General features: G+C 38.4%; 1 protein-coding gene across 3 annotated transcripts in view; it reads left to right on the top strand.

The window, feature by feature from the left end:
* The window catches only part of TIAM2 (TIAM Rac1 associated GEF 2), a 126,330-nt gene that overhangs the window by 78,011 nt on the left and 28,604 nt on the right, over nt 1-19,715 (top strand). Inside the window, exon 14 of one of the 3 annotated variants that reach the window (XM_050949637.1) lies at nt 2,817-2,920. In XM_050949637.1, the coding sequence (XP_050805594.1) occupies nt 2,817-2,920 (104 nt within the window). Of the gene's footprint in view, nt 1-2,816; nt 2,921-5,481; nt 5,576-5,820; nt 5,956-19,715 lie in introns of those variants that run through there. The other 2 variants (XM_050949636.1, XM_050949635.1) reach the window with 2 other exon arrangements.

The raw sequence follows: 19,715 nt of genomic DNA, 5'->3' as shown, positions 1-19,715 counted from the left end.
AAGAGGATACAAATTCCAGATCAATTGGCAGGCCATATCCTTCATTCCCAGTGTTTGTATCATATCCAACTTTTAGTTGGATGTAATACTCCCAAAATGGGCTCCTTCCCTCAAACTTTATTGTAACTAGGGCTGTTGATTGATTGTAGTTAACTCATAAAATTAATTGTGATTAATCGCACTGTTAAACAATATACTATCAAATGAAATTTATTAAATGTTTTGGATGTTTTTCTACATTTTGAAATATATTGGCTTTTTATTATAACACAATATTATATTATCACTTTTATTACAAATATTTGCACTGTAAAAATGATAAAAGAAATAGAATTTTTCAATTCACCTCATACAAGTACTGTAATGCAATCTCTTTATCGTGAAAGTGTAACTTACAAATGTAGATTTTTTTGTTGTTACATAACTCCATTCAAAAACAAAACAATTTAAAACTTTGGATCCTACGAGTCCACTCAGTCCTACTTCTTGTTCAGCCAATTGCTAAGACAGACAAGTTTGTTTACATTTATGGGAGATACTGCTGACTGCTTTGTGTTCACGATGTCGCCTGAAAGTGAGAACAGGCAGTCACGTGGCACTGTTGTAGCCGGCATCACAAGATTTTTACATGCCAGATGCGCTAATCTTACAATGCCGGCTGCAACAGTGCCATGTGAACGCCTGTTCTCACTTTCAGGTGACATTGTAAGCAATACATGGGCAGCATTATCTCCTGCAAATTGTAACCAAACTTGTATGTCTAAGTGATTTGGCTGAAGTAGGACTGAGTGGACTTGTAGGTTCTAAAGTTTTACGTAATTTTATTTTTAAATGCAGTTATTTTTTTGTACATACACCTCTACCCTGATATAACGCAGCCCAATATGACATGAATTCAGATACAACGTGGTAAAGCAGCACTCCGGGGGGGCTGCACGCTCCGGCAGATCAAAGCAAATTAGATATAATGTGGTTTCACCAATAACGCAGTAAGATTTTTTTGGCTCCTGAGGACAGTATTATATCAGGGTAGAGGTGTAATTCTACATTTGTAAGTTCAACTTTTATTATAAAGCGATTGTGCTACAGTACTTGTATTAGGTGAATTGAAAAATGCAATTTCTTTTGTTTTTTTACAGTGCAAATATTTGTAATAAAAATAAATATGAAGTGAGCACTGTACACTTAGTATTTTGTGTTGTAATTGAAATAAATATATTTGAAAATGTATAAATCATCCAAAAATATTTAAATAAATGGTATTCTATTATTGTTTAACAGTGCGATTAATCGCTTGACAGTTCTAATTGTAGCTTTTTAAAAAAAAATATTTCAAATTTAAATTGTGGTTACACCCTTTGCCCCCAAACACAATCAGACCATGTTGTGCTAACAGTAAATGCTGTATAAATATATGAGAAGACATAGTCATTGCACTGAAAAAAAAATCTTAAAACTCAAAAGACAAAATACATGTGAGAAGTGGGGGGCAGAGTACTCAAGCAAACTGATTGGGGTGATGCATAGTGTCTCTCATGGGATTTATGTTTCTACTTCATGCCTGACCGCTCTATTTTCCTTGTCTTTGCCTGTATTTTTTGGTGAGAGTTTTGATGCTTGTCTATTTATTTGTTCTGTTAATTTTAACTGTCTCTCATTAAATTTTATCTTATTTAATTTTTTTATAGTTCTTTCTTCCTTTACTATTTGCCTGAGGTATTCTATTTAACTTTTCTGTACAGCACCAATTAGTATAATGAGCATTTTATACAGCAATTAAAGGGACAGTCCCTCCCCTCAGCAGGTAATTAGCAGAGGCCCTGATCCTGGAAAGGCATCTGGCCCCACCCATGCAGAACACCCTTCAAGTCTGGTGTGCATATAGGGATGTTTTAATTGCTTCCCTGCTTAAGGCTTAGTCTACACTAGCAACTTATGTCAGTATAACTTCGTCACTCTGGAGTGTGGATTTTTCACACCCCTGAGCGACACTTATACTGATCTAACTCCTGATGTAGATGGTACCACGTCAAGTGAGGGCTTCTCCTGTTGACCTAGCTACCGCTTCTCGCAGAAGTGAAGTACCTGTGCTGACAAGGAAGCCTGCCCATGGGTGTAGGTAGGGTTTTCTCTGAAACCCTACAGTGGTGGTGCTGCTGCTGCATTGGTGTAGCTGCGCTGCTGCCACCTTTTAAATGTAAACAAGCCTTTACTGTAGACAAGCAAGTATTAGGGCTATACCTGGTGTGTGTTTTGTATTACCACGGGTGCTATATATACATTCAGCATAACACAAGTGGTTAAAATGTTGAGGGAGCCAAAGACCACGAGAAGTTACTTATTCTAAGATGAGATTTTCTTTTTGGCCCATTAAGGAATTTAAAACCAAGTCGTGTCCTAGAACGGCACGTTCATCCAAAGAGATTGGTTTTGTACATTTAATCATTTTGACTGGTCATCCCCATCAACTGGCACAGACTACTGCATTGTAGACTGATGAGTCTACATTAGGAAGCATACCATTAGCAAGAACAAAGAGATTTATTTTTGTAGATCAAATGTGTGTTACTTCAGATGTTCTTTCTTATCAGCTGCATTTTTAAAAGCAGAGCTTCCATTCTGAAGTTTGTCCATTTCTTTTTTCCTTTTGTGTTGTTATATATAGGGAAAGCTACTGTATTATCTCCTCCCCCGAAATGACCTGACTAGGAGCAGAGAGCATTTACAAATGAAAACAAACTGATTCTTCTCCCTCTCATCATGTGTAACTCTCTAAACTGTGGTGGGTTTTTGTTTTGTTTTTTCTTCAAATGCAGATTTTAGCAATGTGCCCGATGTCACAGCAGGTCTGAAGAGGAGCAGTACTGATGGCACTTTGGACCAAGTGCCACACAGACAGGAGACTGACCCACCTTTCAGAGTAAGAGCATATCCTAAACATAGTGATAATAAACAAATAAATTGGAGTCATTTTAAGATGATGCTCTGCAGCTTACAGAAAAGCGGGGTTGGTTATATGCCAATTTATTTATATATTTTCTTCTTAGTAAATGAATTTATTGCTTGTGACTCCAAAGGACTAATAGTATTAGCTTGAGGCCAGCCTTGACCTGTAACATCCCTGGGGCATAGCTTCTGTATCTCTAATGGTATTGCCATGTGGACAAATGGGAATAAAGACAGAGTTCACCAAATTCATCTTTGCAGGTCACCTAAATGTGGGGTTTGAGCCTAAGGCTCAAGAGAAGATAACTTAGCATGCTAATCACTGCACCGTGTATGCCTTCTAAATTGGTTAGCTGTTCTCTAAATGTCTGTTAGCATTCTTATTCTTTGTGCTACTGTTCCAAATAGTTTTATGACTTTTTAGGGTTGAGGTGACCATAGCAACAGTTACTTAAGCCACTGTAGAAGAGGCCACTAGTTCTAAGTGCCTCCTTTACTTTTTTTTTTTTTGGCTGCCCAGCCAAAAGGGATACGTGGGGCCTGATTTTTAAAATCATAGACTTTAAGGTCAGAACAGACCATTATGATCATCTCATCTGACCTCCTGCACACCACAGGCCACAGAATCTCACCCACCCACTCCTGTAACAAACCCCTAACCTATGTCTGAGCTATTGAAGTCCTCAAATCATGGTTTAAAGACGGGTGCAGCGAATCCTCCAGCAAGTGACCCGTGTCCCATGCTGCAGAGAATGGCAGAGGCCCTGGAGGATTTTTGCCTATCTGCGTTGGAGGAAAATTCCTTCCCAACCCCAAATATGGCGATCAGCTAACCCTGAGCATGTGGGCAAGACTCATCAGCGAGACACCCAGGAAAGAATTCGCTGTAGTAACTCAGATCCCACCCCATCTAACATCCCATCACAGGCCATTGGGCATATTTACCGCTAATAGTCAAAGATCAATTAATTGCCAAGATTAGGCTACCCCATCATACCATCCCCTCCATAAACTTATCAAGCTTAGTCCTGAAGCCAGCTATGTCTTTTGTCCCCACTGCTCCCTTTGGAAGGCTGTTGTAGAACTTTACTCCTCCGATGATTAGAAACCTTTGTCTGATTTCAAGTCTAAACTTCCTGATGGCCAGTTTATATCCATTTGTTCTTGTGTCCACATTGGTACTGAGCTTAAATAATTCCTCTCCCTCCCTGGTATTTATCCCTCTGATATATTTATAGAGATCAATCATATATCCCCTCAGCCTCCTTTTGTTTAGGCTAAAAAACCAAACTCTGCGTCTCCTTTCATAAGACAGGTTTTCCATTCCTCGGATCATCCTAGTAGTCCTTCTCTGTACCTGTTCCAGTTTGAATTCATCCTTCTTAAACATGGGAGACCAGAACTGCACGCAGTATTCCAGATGAAGTCTCACCAGTGCCTTGTATAATGGTACTAAGTCTTGAGCCCTCAAGGTTCATGAAACCTGGGTCTGGATTTGCCCCTTAAAACAGATTGTTGCCTCACTTGGGGCAATGTGGAGGTGCACTATCCTGCTAGGAGTGTTGGGATACTTTGTGCTTTGGGGATCAAAGCAACTGCTATGTCTTTTGTGAAGATTTATTGTATGCTGCTGTCTGAATCCAGCCTTCATGCTTATCTAGGAGAGGCGAGGCTCTTGCCCTGGGCGCCGATAGTCCGATGCAGTCTTCTACTCAGGGGAGGCTCTTTGTGCCCCTCTCCTACTTCTCCTTGCATACCCATCCACTGTAATCTTACCCAAAGAGTGTGTGTGTGAGAGGAGGGAGAACAGCGGTTCTGGAATAGAGCAGAGAGACATGCAAATCAGGATCACAGTCTGCTTGAAGGAAGACATTTTTGTACTTTTGCTTTGCAAGAAACATTTAGCTGCTGACAGGAAAGGAACAGACTTGTTTGTCAAAATCATTCCTGATGTCTTTTTTAAAATATGCCAGAAAATGGGAAATTAAAGAGAGTTCAGCAGGATACTGATACACAGAGACAATTCATTTATAGCAGTTACTGGATGGGATAAGCTACTGTGAGCTTCTAAATTATGTACCACTGCTATTTCCAAAAGAACTGGAAGGGATCAGACAGGTTTGCTCCCTGGTGACTCTTTCCTAAAATCTCTATCAGTTATACTGGTGCATAATGTGTTAAGTTATTTCCCGGACCATATTGCAGTTGGGCTCTTTGATTGGAATACAGTAATGCTAACATTATTTTTAAGAGTTAACGAAGGGTGTCCTGGCTTTCTAGATGCCGTGGAAAAAATGGCTTGGCAATCAGATGCAATTTGATTTGATGAAGCACAGCTGTAAATGAGTCTTTGACAGCCCTACAATTTCTGCAAATGGTTTTTAATTGATTGCCTTCTTTCGGTTGGAGGGTACCTATTACTGTCACAGCTCTTTGTACGACCCTGTCAATGTTTCTAATACATGTAGGATTTTTAAAGACAGCAAGTTAGAAAGTAGCCTCATTGTGCACGTTTGAAGATTGGGAACAAAAAGAAGTGGTTTCTGTTTTTGATTTAGGACTGTTCACCATATGAACAATAGGCACTCCTAATAAAATCTAGCAGAAGAAAATAGTGCAACCTCCGAAGGTGTAGTATCTGCTTTTGTTTTGTTTTTTCTTTGTCTCACATATCTATGTATGCTAGTTTGATGCATTTGTATGGAAGTACAGTTGTAAGGATATTTCAGTATTATGTAATGTTACAGAAGTGGGGGTGAGAGGAGGCTACATATGCAAGTACAGCATTGTGAAGAAGACTTTGATGGTGGTAGGTGGTTCTGAACATATCTTGGAACAGGCAGTTTGGGGTTATTTTACTGGTGTGTGTGTGTGTGTGTGTGTGTGTGTGTGTGTGTGTGTGTGTGTGTGTGAGATGTTCATCTCCCAACAGACAACAGCTGTAGATGTAATCACTTGTTTTGTGGAAGCAGAATCCTTTGAACTTTTGTTGAATTTTTCCTAAAACAGGTAAGTAAACAAAAAACAATCTTAATAAAGCTAAACTCTTAATGCAAATCTGTATGTTTGCTTATTAGATTTTATATTTGTACTTTTGGGTTTTTTTATTTTTCATTATATAGCCTCTTTCCTGTAACACCCTTAAGGATATTCTTTGCTGAGAATGCACTGAAGAGAGCATCCAAATGAATTTCATAGGTGCATACTAATTTAGGGCAAGAACATCTTTTGTCATAGGGGACTACATTGACACTAACAATCTTTCATTCATTGTTTTCGTCAAGGAGACAGATGAATAAACTGAAGTAGTTTTATGTCTGTCCGTCAGTTTATCTTCCTGTTATCTCATGAATTAACTTTTAAAGAGTTACTTAGTTTCAGAAAATTAAACTTCTTGATAAGCTCTAAGAAATTATATAAAATAAGTAGATACTTAAATCCATCTGTTCTTGGCAATTCTGTAGTTTTGGCAGTTTTCCTTTCTCTGAGATGCCCAGTTTATACCCTTCTTAAAAACTGCTCCCTACCCCCATACACACTTTTTTTTTTTTTTTTTTTGGTACAATAAATGTTACACTTTTAACACATTCCATGTTAATACGTTTTCAAACTGTGTTAAAATATTGTTTAAGTGGCAGTGGTATGTAACGTTGGCAATTGTTGTTTCTGCAATATGTAGGCGTATTGTTGACAGAAGAATAGAAGACCTTGAAAAATCTAGCGATGCAGCACGATTGCTGATTCAATTAGATTTAGTTGTGTTTAATCGCTCTGAGGTCTAATTTCTTGTGCTTATGGTGTTCATTGAAATGCTGATATATTGACAATTGCCAAGGATCGAGTCCTTCATACATTAAAGTAACATAAGCTGCATTTTATATTCAGTGCCTTATGTATAGTTACTTTTATTTTTATTCATAGGTCATAATTTATGAAAAATGTTTTCTGTAAACTGCGTTTTATATTAACAGTGCAATTGCTAACTTGCCTATCTTTACTGTGTATTTTTGGTAGATTCTTTTAATTCATTACACTTCATTTATTTTATTTTATTTTAAAGAGAACTAATGTTACCAAAGAAGGCACTCCTACTCTAAGGCTTTCTTATAAGACTAATGTAATCTGACTTTCAGCTGCTCTAATTCTGTTGAGCATTATCAGAGAAAAGTGCTTCTCGAAACAAATTAAATTTGAACAAAAAAGGAAATACCTTAATGTAAACATTCTCTCTCTCTCTGATATTAGATATGTGTGTTTTTGAGAGTAGGAGAGAGATGTTTTCAGACCAGAGATTTACCAGATAATAATAAAAAAAAGATTAGTTTACAGTACATATTAGTCACTCTTCTTTAAAGACATATTTTTACTTAGACTAGTTGCATGTCTCCAGATTGGCAAAATAGTTCACAGAATAGTTAATAATGCAAAGCATTTGGAAATAACTTCAGTGTATTCAAAGCTGTATATTAAAGTTCTTATAAAAAGAATGGTTATATTCCCATATTTACAAAATCTGTAGAAAAAATAGATAGTTGATACTTTTGTTATAGTAGTAGTAATAGTGGAATTAATGCAATAATTCAGAGTAATATATGCCAACCTCTTCAAAAACTGTTAAATGAAATAGAGTATATTTAGAAGATCATATTTTGTGTTCTTGACTAGCTGAATGAATAAAAATCAATGATAATGATATTTCAGGTTCTCAAGTATTATGAATAATTTGTTGTACCTTTTCAAAGGGCAGATCAGAATGAGTTGTGTAAAGCAGAAATGTGATCAGAGCAGTTGTCCTTCTTTCATTTTCTTTAGAAGAAAAACACTACAAATGTCTTCTTAGCTTTTGCAAAATGGTCCATCTGGTGCTGAAATTGTATTTATTCAGAACCTGATGGATGTGTTTCTTAGGACACTTGAAAGAAACCATTTCAATTAAATTATGGGCAGGCAAATGTTTGGAAGGTTTGAAAAAAAATGCATGTCCATTTTGGACTGTTTGGGGGAAAAAAAAGTCTTTGTTATTTACCTAAGATAAGTGAACTTGCAAATTTCATACTGATCAAGAGCAGTTGATATTTTCATTAAATCTGCCTGTAGGTAAGCTCCTGCACACTTCCAAACAAGTTAGGAGACAACAGTTATTGGCCTCCATACATTGAGAATCCAGGTTTGTCCTACTGCTTCCGCATGGGAGGAACCCAACAGCTATATTTTCAGAATATCAGAAGACTAGAAGTGCACGCCTGCACTTTTGAAAATTCACCTAACTTTGGCAAAAACAAGCTTTTCTTTTTTTTCTTTTGGTCCCAAAACTATCCAAAATGTGCCTGCAGTAATGCATCTAATTTGCATATACAGTTACTTCGAATGGCTGTGTAAATTTTGTACATATTTATGCTAATGACCACTAATGCATCTGGCCATTTGCACATGCAATCTCAGTAAACATCTTTACCAGTCAGGCATATGAGTCCTTGCACAAAGTGCACACAGTCCTAAACCTCTGAAACTTTGAAAATATGGCTCCTTAGGAGGATATGTTAAAAGGCAGAATTTGATTTGTGTCAAACTGTTACCTTTTAACAGTGATCCTTACAACCCATTTCTTCAACAGATATGCACTTGGAGAGAGATGGGTGTGTCACACACACACACACGCACCCACCCACCCACCCACCCACCCTTCTCATACATCTTTCCATTGCCTGGCCAAGCCATGTTAAAAAGTCAGATGGCTGACTTTTGCTAGTGAATTTAGTGCTAATGCCAAAGTTTGGATGGATGGCTCTGGAGGCTTAAATCCTTTATTAGAGACTAGGTAAAGCACAGGCAGCAGCAACACAAACTTGTGTAAAAGATGCTACCAATGAATGCCTGAAAACATTTGAAATAGTCACTTCCTGTATTAGAAAAGGAAACTCTGCATTGGGGTCAGCACTGGAAAGGTTTGTTTAATATTCCATTGGTTCAGTATGGCTATTCCTGTAATAAAAAGTCACTTTGTATTTTATAAATTTTGCTGCGCATCCATGTGGTGTTGGACATTTTGTAGCCCTTGTTGTTCACCTGGCCCAGCCGAGAGGGACACTCTTTTCAGCAGAGGGAATCCCTTATCTCTCTTCTGAGACTTCCTAAACATGGTGTTGAAACTTCTTCACTCGGAACTGTACTAGCACCATCAAATTCTTTCAGAGACACAATGTTGTTAGATGGTGAAAACTCTGTCACTGTCCATTTAGCCCAGATTCAAACTAGATGAAGACTTCTGAACCCCATTCCCAATCCCCTGGCCCATCCAGTCCCCCCATAAACACGTTTTTAAAAATGGAAAATGTTGTTTGTTTTGGAGGCAGCCACAGTAGTTGCCATGGAATTGTGGAGTGTCAGGAGAGTGGAGTGTGATTTTATTAATTTCCTCAGCAGGAAATTAATAAAATCGTGTAATGAATGCCAAAAGCATGAGAGTCATTTTGCCGTCTAAGGGAAGGCACATGGCTATTGGGAATGGTGCATACTTTAACCTGTTTTCCAGCAATTAGTGTATGAGCAGGTTATCCACAAAGACACGTACTATGCATAAGTACAGGTGCTCATTATAGTATAATAAACAATGACCTCCCTGCTGTGGCTGCCAATCCTTGTAAACTGGTGCCATCCAGTTATGCTGTTGAGGACACTTATCCAGTAGAAACCAGACAGAGGCCACTAATTGAGTTTGTGTGTATAAGCTATGGAAGGATTTGCTTTTAATCGATAAATGTTAGTAACTGTCAATTTTTCCCTCCACCAAAAGCTGAATAGAATATTCAGAGAAGGAAAATAATTTTTTTTAAAACTTGTCATGTATAAAACATACATGTGATCAGTACAGATATGCCCTTTGATTTCATCCAGGATGTGGATGTGTGGTAGTGTGCATTATTCAGGCATCTGATTGCTTCCAGAGCAGAAGTGTTCGTGGGTCAGGATAAATGCTCTCTTATCTTGACATCCCAGAAATGTCCCCAGAAGAATACTGATCTTAAAATAAAAACGGGAAAAGGGCGAGCGAGAGTTGGGGGGGAGACAAGTTTGTGCAGTAAGGATTGTAAAACTCCTGGCTGGCAAATCCCATTATGCTGAATATATGAACAATTGGCATTAATTCAAATTGAAAGAAAATCAAACCGAGATGACCCAGGTTTCAACATAGGTATGTCTAGAGGAATTAAATAATAGAAGGAAGAAGCCACTAGCTGCCCACACATCCTGGCACACATTTTATGCATTGAGGTAGTTACAGTAAATGTTGTTCATGAGTACAACTTCTTATTAGCTCTTCTTTGCAATTGCCCAGGCAGTGCATGCATGCCCAGCATGTCATTAATTGCAAGAGAAATAACTGTCTGAAACTTTTGATCACCATCAATAAGACATTCAGGTTTTTTTGTACGGTGAACAATTTTCTTTAGTAATTGGTAAGACCCCAGAACTAGTGGAGCAACCAGCCATTAATATCCTTACTCTGTTCTAACAGGGGGGAGAAAAACAGCGGTGAACATAATTCTCTTGAAATCATGTGGTGGTCTTCAGTGCACTGTGGGCATCATGCCAGTATGGAATCAAGATGTATTGCGAGAAGACAAGCTGACATGGGGAAATTGTGTTTCTTTCATCATCGCTTTCGCTTGGTTCTGTTGTGCCTTGCAGCCATAGCTCTCCACTGAAAGCAGTACACAGCCCCACTGGGAACTCTGAAAGCTACTGTACTACATTTCCAGATGGCACAGCACGTGCTGATCCCAACCAGCTTTGCTGGCTGGTGCATAATGGAGTTGGAGCCATGGCTCTGCCACCACCCTGCTACTTTTGGGGTCAGATAGCAGTTCTAGTAAGCCAGGGGTGAAATCCTGGCCCCACTGAGGTCAATGGGAGTTTTGCTGTTGACTACAGTGGAGCCAGGATTTTGCCTCACATGTTCAAGGGAGGACTGCAGTTGTGTCTGACACCCAGACAAGGTCCTAACACTTAGCCTCCAGTATGCATGAACTACTTAGTAAAGGACTTTCTAGAAGTGTATCAACATCTGCTGCAAATCCCACACATTTCCTGTTGGTTGTGTGTAGCATTGATCATGCAGTTCAACCAAAATGAGTAAGAACCATGATGATGAATTTGTAGTTCATTTTCCAGTTGTTCAAGCATGCCAAAAAGAAAAGTAGATAACTTAAAAAGAGTTTGTGAGCAAGTGTGTGAACTTGTGACTCCTTCTGTGTGCTATCATGCTGGTTTTTCTGGCTTGAAGTAGTAGCAGTCCTCTGGACACACTGACAATGAGTTTCTCGTTATTGAAACTCGGTGCAGATAGGGTGACCAGATGTCTCGATTTTATAGGGACAGTCCCGATTTTGGTTTTTTTTTTCTTATATAGGCTCGTATTACCCGCCACTCCATCCCGATTTTTCACATTTGCTGGCTGGTCACCCTAGGAGCGGACAACTCGAAGGAAGAAAACAAATCCATCTCTGATGTTTGCATGTGAGGGAAATTGGTGCGAACCACATTGAAATGTATCTTTCCCCTCTGCTGCTCTGGGAAAAATCCCCCAGGTTTACATGTAGACAAAAAAAGGAAGCACGATAGCAGCACCAATATAGTGTATCAAACACTAGTCTTCAATGTTTGTGATAGACTCTGGGGACTAAATTCTCTTTGTCAGCTACAGAGTACTGGATTCATTCTTCAAGGATGAGATGTCACTCAGTTCTAGTAACAATAACATTGTGCACATTTTTGGCTTGTAAGGCAGAAGCATTTAAGTACAATTTTGTCATTTCCCTGGCTCTTGATGCGCTCGGCAAGGACAGCCTAACAGCAATTGAACACTGGAGATGGAAGCACAGTTGTTGTGCACTGCATGCAGGCACAGCACCAATGATATCAGAGTCCAGGGAGAGAATCATTCCAGCCAAGTGACACATCCCGGTGTGTCTCATTGAATTGTGACATGGGACAAAATGAGGAGCTGTCCATAATGAGGACATAATATCAGATAGAGAGCTGCAAAGCCACATGGAGAGCTGGAGAAAGGAATGAGTCTCTGAGAGCCATAATCCCTACATGTTTCGGAGTAGCAGCCGTGTTAGTTTGTATCCGCAAAAAGAACAGGAGTACTTGTGGCACCTTAGAGACTAACAAATTTATTTCAGCATGAGATTTCATGAACTACAGCTCACTTCTTCGGATGCAGTCCCTACATGAATGGCCAAGTGCTGCTTAGGAAATAGCTGGTAAGCCTATCGCTGTGTCTTCTCCTTGAGCCATCCCACCTCCTCTGAGGTACGCCAAGTGAGCAAACCCTTCATTCTTCTATGTGCAGGGACTGCAAGTATGATAGGTCTTTTTGCAGGCCATATGATGGCAGGGAGAGTATGTGTACCCCATCAAGCTATCCATCCACTTATGCAGCTGTCACAATATTGTCCTTAGAGAACTTTCAAGAGGTGGAGTAATCTGCTGACCGTAGAAGAAAATCAGTAGTTCAGCACCTATATAAAAGGAAGATGAAGGATGATTAAAAATTATACAGTCAGAAATCAATAGCTTGAAGAGTTTACCCCCTCTCCCTTCCCCCACATGGGACAGAATCTGTTCTCAGTCACTCCAGTGCAAGCCTAGGAGGCTTCCGTGATGTTAACTGGTGTTACCAGTAACAGAATGTGGCTATCTCCATACCTTGTAAATGTTACAGGTAGGCAGAATATTTACCTCCAATCAATTTCTGATTATTTTGTTTGGAAACCACATCATCCTCGCATAGGGCTTACTATAATTGATTCTATTGAATTCAGTGGATTTTTGGATCAGTCTTTTAAATTGTAACTCCGGTTTTTGCTGTCACCATAAGTGCTTCTTTTTAATGTTTCAGCTGTAGTCTGTGAATTAATGGGAACAAATATATGGAGAATACCTATCTCATAGAACTGGAAGGGACCCTGAAAGGACATCGAGTCCAGCCCCCTGCCTTCACTAGCAGGACCAAGTACTGATTTTGCCCCAGATCCCTAGGTGGCCCCCTCAAGGATTGAACTCACAACCCTGGGTTTAAGATAAGGATTACCATCTCTGTCTCTAAAGAATATGAATGGCAAAGCTAAGATATTTTTGTAAAGAAGGAGTGTAACTGGAAAGTGTTAAAATCTCAACGGTTCCTATAGTTTTTCATTCAGCAACTAAGAAAAATTTCTTGAATACAGAACAAAGCTCTCTGTGCACGTGTGTGTATGAATGTTTAGAAGAAAGAATTCAGTATTTTGTGATGCTTCAAGATATTTTCACTGAAATGTTAATTAATATCAAATATTGTGGTCATTACTGATTTTTTAAATGTCTAGACTTAAAATTCTTAATTTGTCAATTAGTCTTTGAACAAATAACAGTATCCAAAGATATATATATTTAAAACATTTGCTGCAAAGTGAAAACGTTTGTCAACAATCAGCAATAATGGTTCACATTATCCATCAAATTCTTGAGAAATAAAAGACTAAATCCCTCTCACCCTATGCGCAGATGTGTAGATCAAGTGAATCAAGCCTGAAATAGTAATACCTAGGGATTTGTGAACAGTTCATATTACAGAACCTGAAACCTACCCTAAATCAGGTTGGGTGCAGTTTTACGTTGTATGTGCAAACTTCAACCCAGGTTTGCAAATGGTTCAGGTGTATGTTATAAATGCAGCCAGTCCTTGCCCTCTCCATAATGGATCACTGCCTCCTCCAATCCAAAAGTATGTTCTGGGGGGAACAGGATTCAACCTCTACCCTCATGTAATAAGGTGGGGAAAACAGGAAATGCATTCTTTAGCAGCGGTTTAGCAAATGGGCACAGGAACAAAGATGTCCCATAATTCTTAGCATACTATCCAGGGAAGCTCTGGAGTTCCCTAGGAACAGCATGCTGGGGAAGAAAAGCCCTTCATACCTAGCTTGTGATTGCTATGGAATCCCAGGGTTTCCCTAGCCAAAATGCCTACTCATTATAAGGTGTCTCTCATTGCCACTGTGCTCATTTAAAGAACTGCCGTCGCATGAAAGCTTCCAGATTCCTCTGTACTATAGAATATAAAATTGTGTGTGTGTGTATGTATTTTAGAAGGGATATAAATCCTTGTGATTCAAGCTACAAGCTAATATCAAACTGAGGGTTGTTTAAGAAGAAACTCCCCTGTTAGGCAGATTATTCCATAATTGCCCACAACAGGGATTTCTTGCATCTTCCTCTGAAACATCTGACACTAGTAACTGTTAAATACACACAATGTTAGTAGGTAAATCACTGGTCTTATCCAGCTTGGTATGGCAGTTTTTATGTTCATTTCTAGCTACGTAGCTTTCTGTCAGTGATATGAAAGATGGCAAACATCGGTCCCTACAGGGAATCTGCACATTACTTATAGCAAAAAGGAACATACATACTTCTGTTAATCTTAAAATAACTTTTTCCAAGGTGGTTCATTATTTTATGTGTAGATTTTGATGGTGGATTTTTTGTGGGGAACAGAACTTGTCTGGTTATCACATTACTAAAAAAAAAATAACATAAGGGTTTGTTTTGTCATTTTTCACTTTTTTACTATATCCAGCTCCTTTCTAGAAAGAGCTGGAAATGTTACTAAAACACTTGCATTTAATTTTTTAAATGAATACATTTTTTGAAAAACCGGTTAATTGGTGACATCATTTAGCTGGTATGTTGCTAGCTAATAATCCAGACTTAATTAGCAAGTCTGGGCAACAATACCCTCCTAATACGGAATTAAAGCAATCATCATTGTTCTTTAATCAAGAATAAAGATATTTCTGAACTTAGGGTTTTGCACACTGTTTTCATCATGCTGTATGAATTGAGGAGTTACTGATCCACTGAGGAAAACAGATTTTTTAATTGCCATCATTTATGTTGATGCAGAAAAAAACCAGAGGAACAATCCCTCTTTCCATATAATTGCACCTTAGTGAAGGTGATGCTGAAGACATAGCTTGCTTGATTCTCAAAGCATTAAAATCCCATAGACATTACCATGGATAAGGGGGTTGAAATGTTGCTCAACCCTTTGAAAAACATCCCCATCATGTAACCGCTACATAGTGTCCTTTGGTTGAATCTCCCCACCTTTGGCACTCCAGTGCACCTTATGTCTTGCCATCATCTAAGGACAGACATGGTCAATCAGCAGGACAGGAGGTGGGTACTACCTACATGTCCTCAAAATGCTCAACAGTACTTAACAGTATGTCAGGGATTAAATGGTTTGTTGACAGGCAGCCACCCTGCAACAGGGCCTTACAAAAAGGTTAATCCTGAACTACCAGCTGGGAGTAATAAATTGAGAAGAGATGGAGGAAGATGCAATAATTAAGAGAGCTAAATTATTCCCTTGAAGCAGGTAGAAGCAGTGTGCATGTATCCAAGGGCAATATTTGGAATATAGTTTGGGTTAAAAATGAAGGTCCATGGGTACTATATTGGGATAGGGAGAAGAAAGTGTAGCATTTAAGGGCCCGCTCCTGCCAGATGCTGAGCATCTCCTCAGTGGTGCTGAGTGCCTCCACAGCAGTGGGCCCCAAAAGTGTTAGTAAATAGAAGGAAACTGGGGAAGGATGTCACGGCTTTTTATTCCACTGGTAGAGCATAGCCAATTAACTAAAGAATTGTTTATTCGTCATGTAACTCTTTGGCCCAGCACCTCTACTAATGGTATAATATCCTATAACATTTTGCCTAAAGTCACATTTTATAATTGATCTATTTACTAACAGGATATTTTTGTGAATTGGTTAGCATGAGACATAGAGTGCCTTTTCGAGCATGAATTTATTAATGAGCAGCATAGTTTAGAATGTTTTTTTTATCAAACTAGAAAGTTCAAATAAAGGACAAGCACAGTTATATAAACAAAACATCTAGCAAACTGCTCCTTTCTTTTTCCATTTCAGAGCTCATTTGTATCCCACACCACTTAGTGGCAAATACACTTGACAGAGGATTGACATTATTGGTAAAATCACATTGACCTTCAGGGTAGTCCCTACCCCATGGGTGTTTTAGGTATCTGGCTAATTTCCTTACAGCACCTGATGTATTTGTTTAAATGGTAAATTTCACTGGCACCATAGCATTCTACTAGCAGGTATGTCTCAGGGGAGATTTGGTCTTCATAAAACCATATTCTCTCAAACCATGAACTGCCATTTACAACTACACTCTTCTTCTTAAAAAAAAAAAAAAATCCTGTTATCTGATTGCACTTGGCATTTTTTCCATAATGTTGGAAGTGTTTTATACACAAGGAATTCTGTTTACGTTCCTGTGCAGTATTTAGTCCAATTAAAGCTGAACACTAATAGTATCTCAAATTTTCATTCATCAGCTCAAAGGATAATCACTGCAGATCATTTTTGCATGTTTCAGTTGTTGAGCTCAGAGTAAAGGTGTAATAGTGTGAGATCTAAATGCACTTGCCTTGCTAAGGAAAGCCTTTTCATTGGGGAATTTGATGGTGGCAATCCACAATGCCTGCCTTCAGGAAGAGTAAAACCAGAGCTAAGAATTTAAGTTTGGGCTCACAAAACTCAGCAGCAGGCAGCAGCAACTTATGGGTCTTTGCACAGGATTTTTTCTATAGCAGGGGTTCTCAAACTGGAGGTTGGGACCCCTCACGGGATGGTGGGGTTATTACATGAGGGGTCGCAAGCTGTCAGCTGCCACCCCAAACCCTGCTTTTCCTCCAGCAGTTATAATGGTGTTAAATGTGTTTTTAATTTATAAGGGAGGGGGGTCACACTCAGAGTCTTGGTATGTGAAAGGAGTCGCCAGTGCAAAAGTTTGAGAACCACTGTTCTATAGTAAGTTCTGGAACTGTTTTCATAAAAGGGCATTTATTTAACAAGGTTAGGATGGTGACCAATTATACATGCACTAGGGACTGCACGTTTCGTAAGATGAATGGTTTGGTCATCGCTCTTAATAGGAGTGAAAACATAAGTGAACACTACATCAATTACTGTAGCTAGTATTTGAATAATAGATTTCTAGAGAGGTGTCTGCTCAATAAGTAGCTTTATTACAGTGGTTTGTGTTTCAAGGTATTTTTTTAATTTTTATTTATTTAAGTATTCTTATTTTTTATTTTTGTTGCACCCAAGTAATGGCATTTTTTGTGTGTGTGTCTGTTGCAAACAGGGTATCTATCAAATGATGATTCAGATCACTGCAGGGAATTGTTTGTTTTACCAAAGGTTCACTACAGCTTGGAAATAACCAGAATATTAACATTTGGTTCCCTTTCTGAGCTTTCTAACAAATAATCTGGGACTGCACCTTTATCTGCTGGAGAAACAGAGGCTACAACCCTGGACACCTCAGGGGAAATAGATTTTAAGAAAGTTGTGACACTACATAAACAACAGAAAAGCATGCAACCCCCCTGCCTGAAATCTTCTGCTCCTTAAATTGCATATGTTAATGACTGACTCCATCAGAATAAGCAGAGAGGGAAGGAGGAGAAAGGCAATCTTTTTAATAAGGTTATAGGATAAAAATACAGTAGAGATTCAAGGAAAGTTATTATGTACACTTCATTATTATGTATAGATTGAGAGGTGCCATCTTTTTCTAAATCAGGATGTCAGTCTACATGTCTATCTGAATAATGCCATCTGAAATTTTGCATGATATGTTAAAAGGCCTGGACGCTGCATCATTGCAATGATTTTCTGTTTTGTCTTTGACTTCAGTACAAATTGGATCAGGTCCCTAATTTTCAGAGGGGTTGAGCAAAACTCTTGTGAGTTCAGTGGGAACTTCAGGTGCTGAGCACCTTGAGAATGCAGACCTAATTGTCTTACGTAACAGTTCACTGGATGCAAACTTTTGTGCATTTCAAATACTGACAAGCTGTATTGTCACGAAGGGGTGTTAGATATTTAATCAACACGGAGAATGCTACTTGATCAGCAAATTCTCAGCAGTTTTTTTTAAATAAAGTTGGTATTAAAACTTCTCATGTTTTAATTTAGAACAACTTTCCCTTGTCAACATTATTTAACACTCTCTTCATAAGAAGAGCAAATCAGTGTTTTTACTAATAGCATTAGAGTTCTGATTAAAATTTCTGAAACTTGGAACTTCAGAGTTAACCTTAGCTCAGCTCAATGTGTCTGGCTATTATAAGAAATACTTACCATTGTGTTTCAACCTCTATTTATTGGGTATGCTGCTCCATCCCTAAAGGTAAATCTGAACGTGCTTAGTTTGCAGATCAGGCCCTGAGCACTTATGAGATTTGCTTCTCTTTAATCTACTTTGCTCTTTTACTAGAAATATTTTAATTAAAGAGCATAATTTCAAACTGAAACAATCCTAAACAAAACAGTGCTTCCAGATAGCATCTTTTCAATTCATACTGTGATATTTGGATGGATATATTAGGGTTGTATTTGTTTGCCTGAGCACAGTGCACTTAGTCACACCTCCCTGTACTTTTTAAAAGAACTGATGGTTTTCAGACATGATTGAGATTTTTTTAGCAGTACCAGCAAAGGTCTGTTTCACTTCATGAACAAATGCCCCTGGAAAGGTAATTACATTATTATAAACTAAGCTACTTCTTGTAGTTAGTGGACAGACAATTCTATTTTGTTGTCCTCAAACTTAAAAAAAAAAAAAAAAAAAGTTATCCAAGATACAAAATCCTGAAACTGGTCGATTATAACTGACCATCTGAAATAACTAGAGCTATCGCAGTACAAGAGTTCTGCTATATATGTTTTCATTTTATTTTGTCTCTTACTCCACCTCCAGTGCCACCTATTATCAGTAACCTCAGTATATCTACATTGAAAAGCTCAGTATGGTAGTTCCAGTGACAACCAGCTTACTTTCAATAATTCCCAAACTTCAGACGTTTTTTCAGATTTTCAGCCAAATGAATGATTTAGTAGAATCTATATACTGTCTATATATGCACAGCACCTAAGGAGTTTATAGATGATTTTTTCCACTGAAATGTGGTTCCCTTAATGGTTCTGCCTACAGTCACCTGTCCCTTAAGAAACTACAACTTGCAGATTTCTATGCTTGAAAATGGCTTTGAGTGGAAAGCATTTTCCATTCATTGGAGGGGGGTGGGAAAGAAGATCAAAAGTATTTGAAATAGAAAAATCATGAAAACTGGGTCTACCCCATCTAGGGTTTAAAGCAAGTGGAAATCTTATAGGCTTCTCCTAGGGTTTTTTTCTCCCACAAGAGCTGATACTAGAGAAGGCGTTAGGCATACTGTTCATTTCTTGGAATCCCGCTGCTTTTCTTCTGTTGACTAGCTGTGTTGCTAATCCAGTCTCATTCCTGGAAAATAATAAGCTACTGGTACATCAGGCAACTAACCTGATAAGGATTAAGTTTAAAGTGTGTCACTTTCTCTCTCTGTCGATATGGTAGTAAAGTGTCATTCTGTTTCTTCATTATGATAAATCAACATGATTCACCTTCAGACAATAAATTCAAAGAATTAATTACCTCCACATAGATGCAGGCATTCTTTCTAAGAGTACACAACTGTGAAACCAAAGCAAATATACATCAGTAACAGACACTGTACATATCATGCTCTGTCTCTCATACTGTATTCCAAGTGATGGGCTAGTCTACATTTTATATATGTATTTATATATAAAAATTTTGTTTAGGTTTCACACTCGTGTATTGTGTGTGTGTGTGTGTGTGTG

The sequence above is a fragment of the Gopherus flavomarginatus genome, chromosome 4, assembly GCF_025201925.1.
Source record: "Gopherus flavomarginatus isolate rGopFla2 chromosome 4, rGopFla2.mat.asm, whole genome shotgun sequence".
Lineage (NCBI taxonomy): Eukaryota > Metazoa > Chordata > Testudines > Testudinidae > Gopherus > Gopherus flavomarginatus.
Note: the sequence above shows the minus strand (reverse complement) of the source record. Positions and strands in the feature narration are given on the sequence as shown.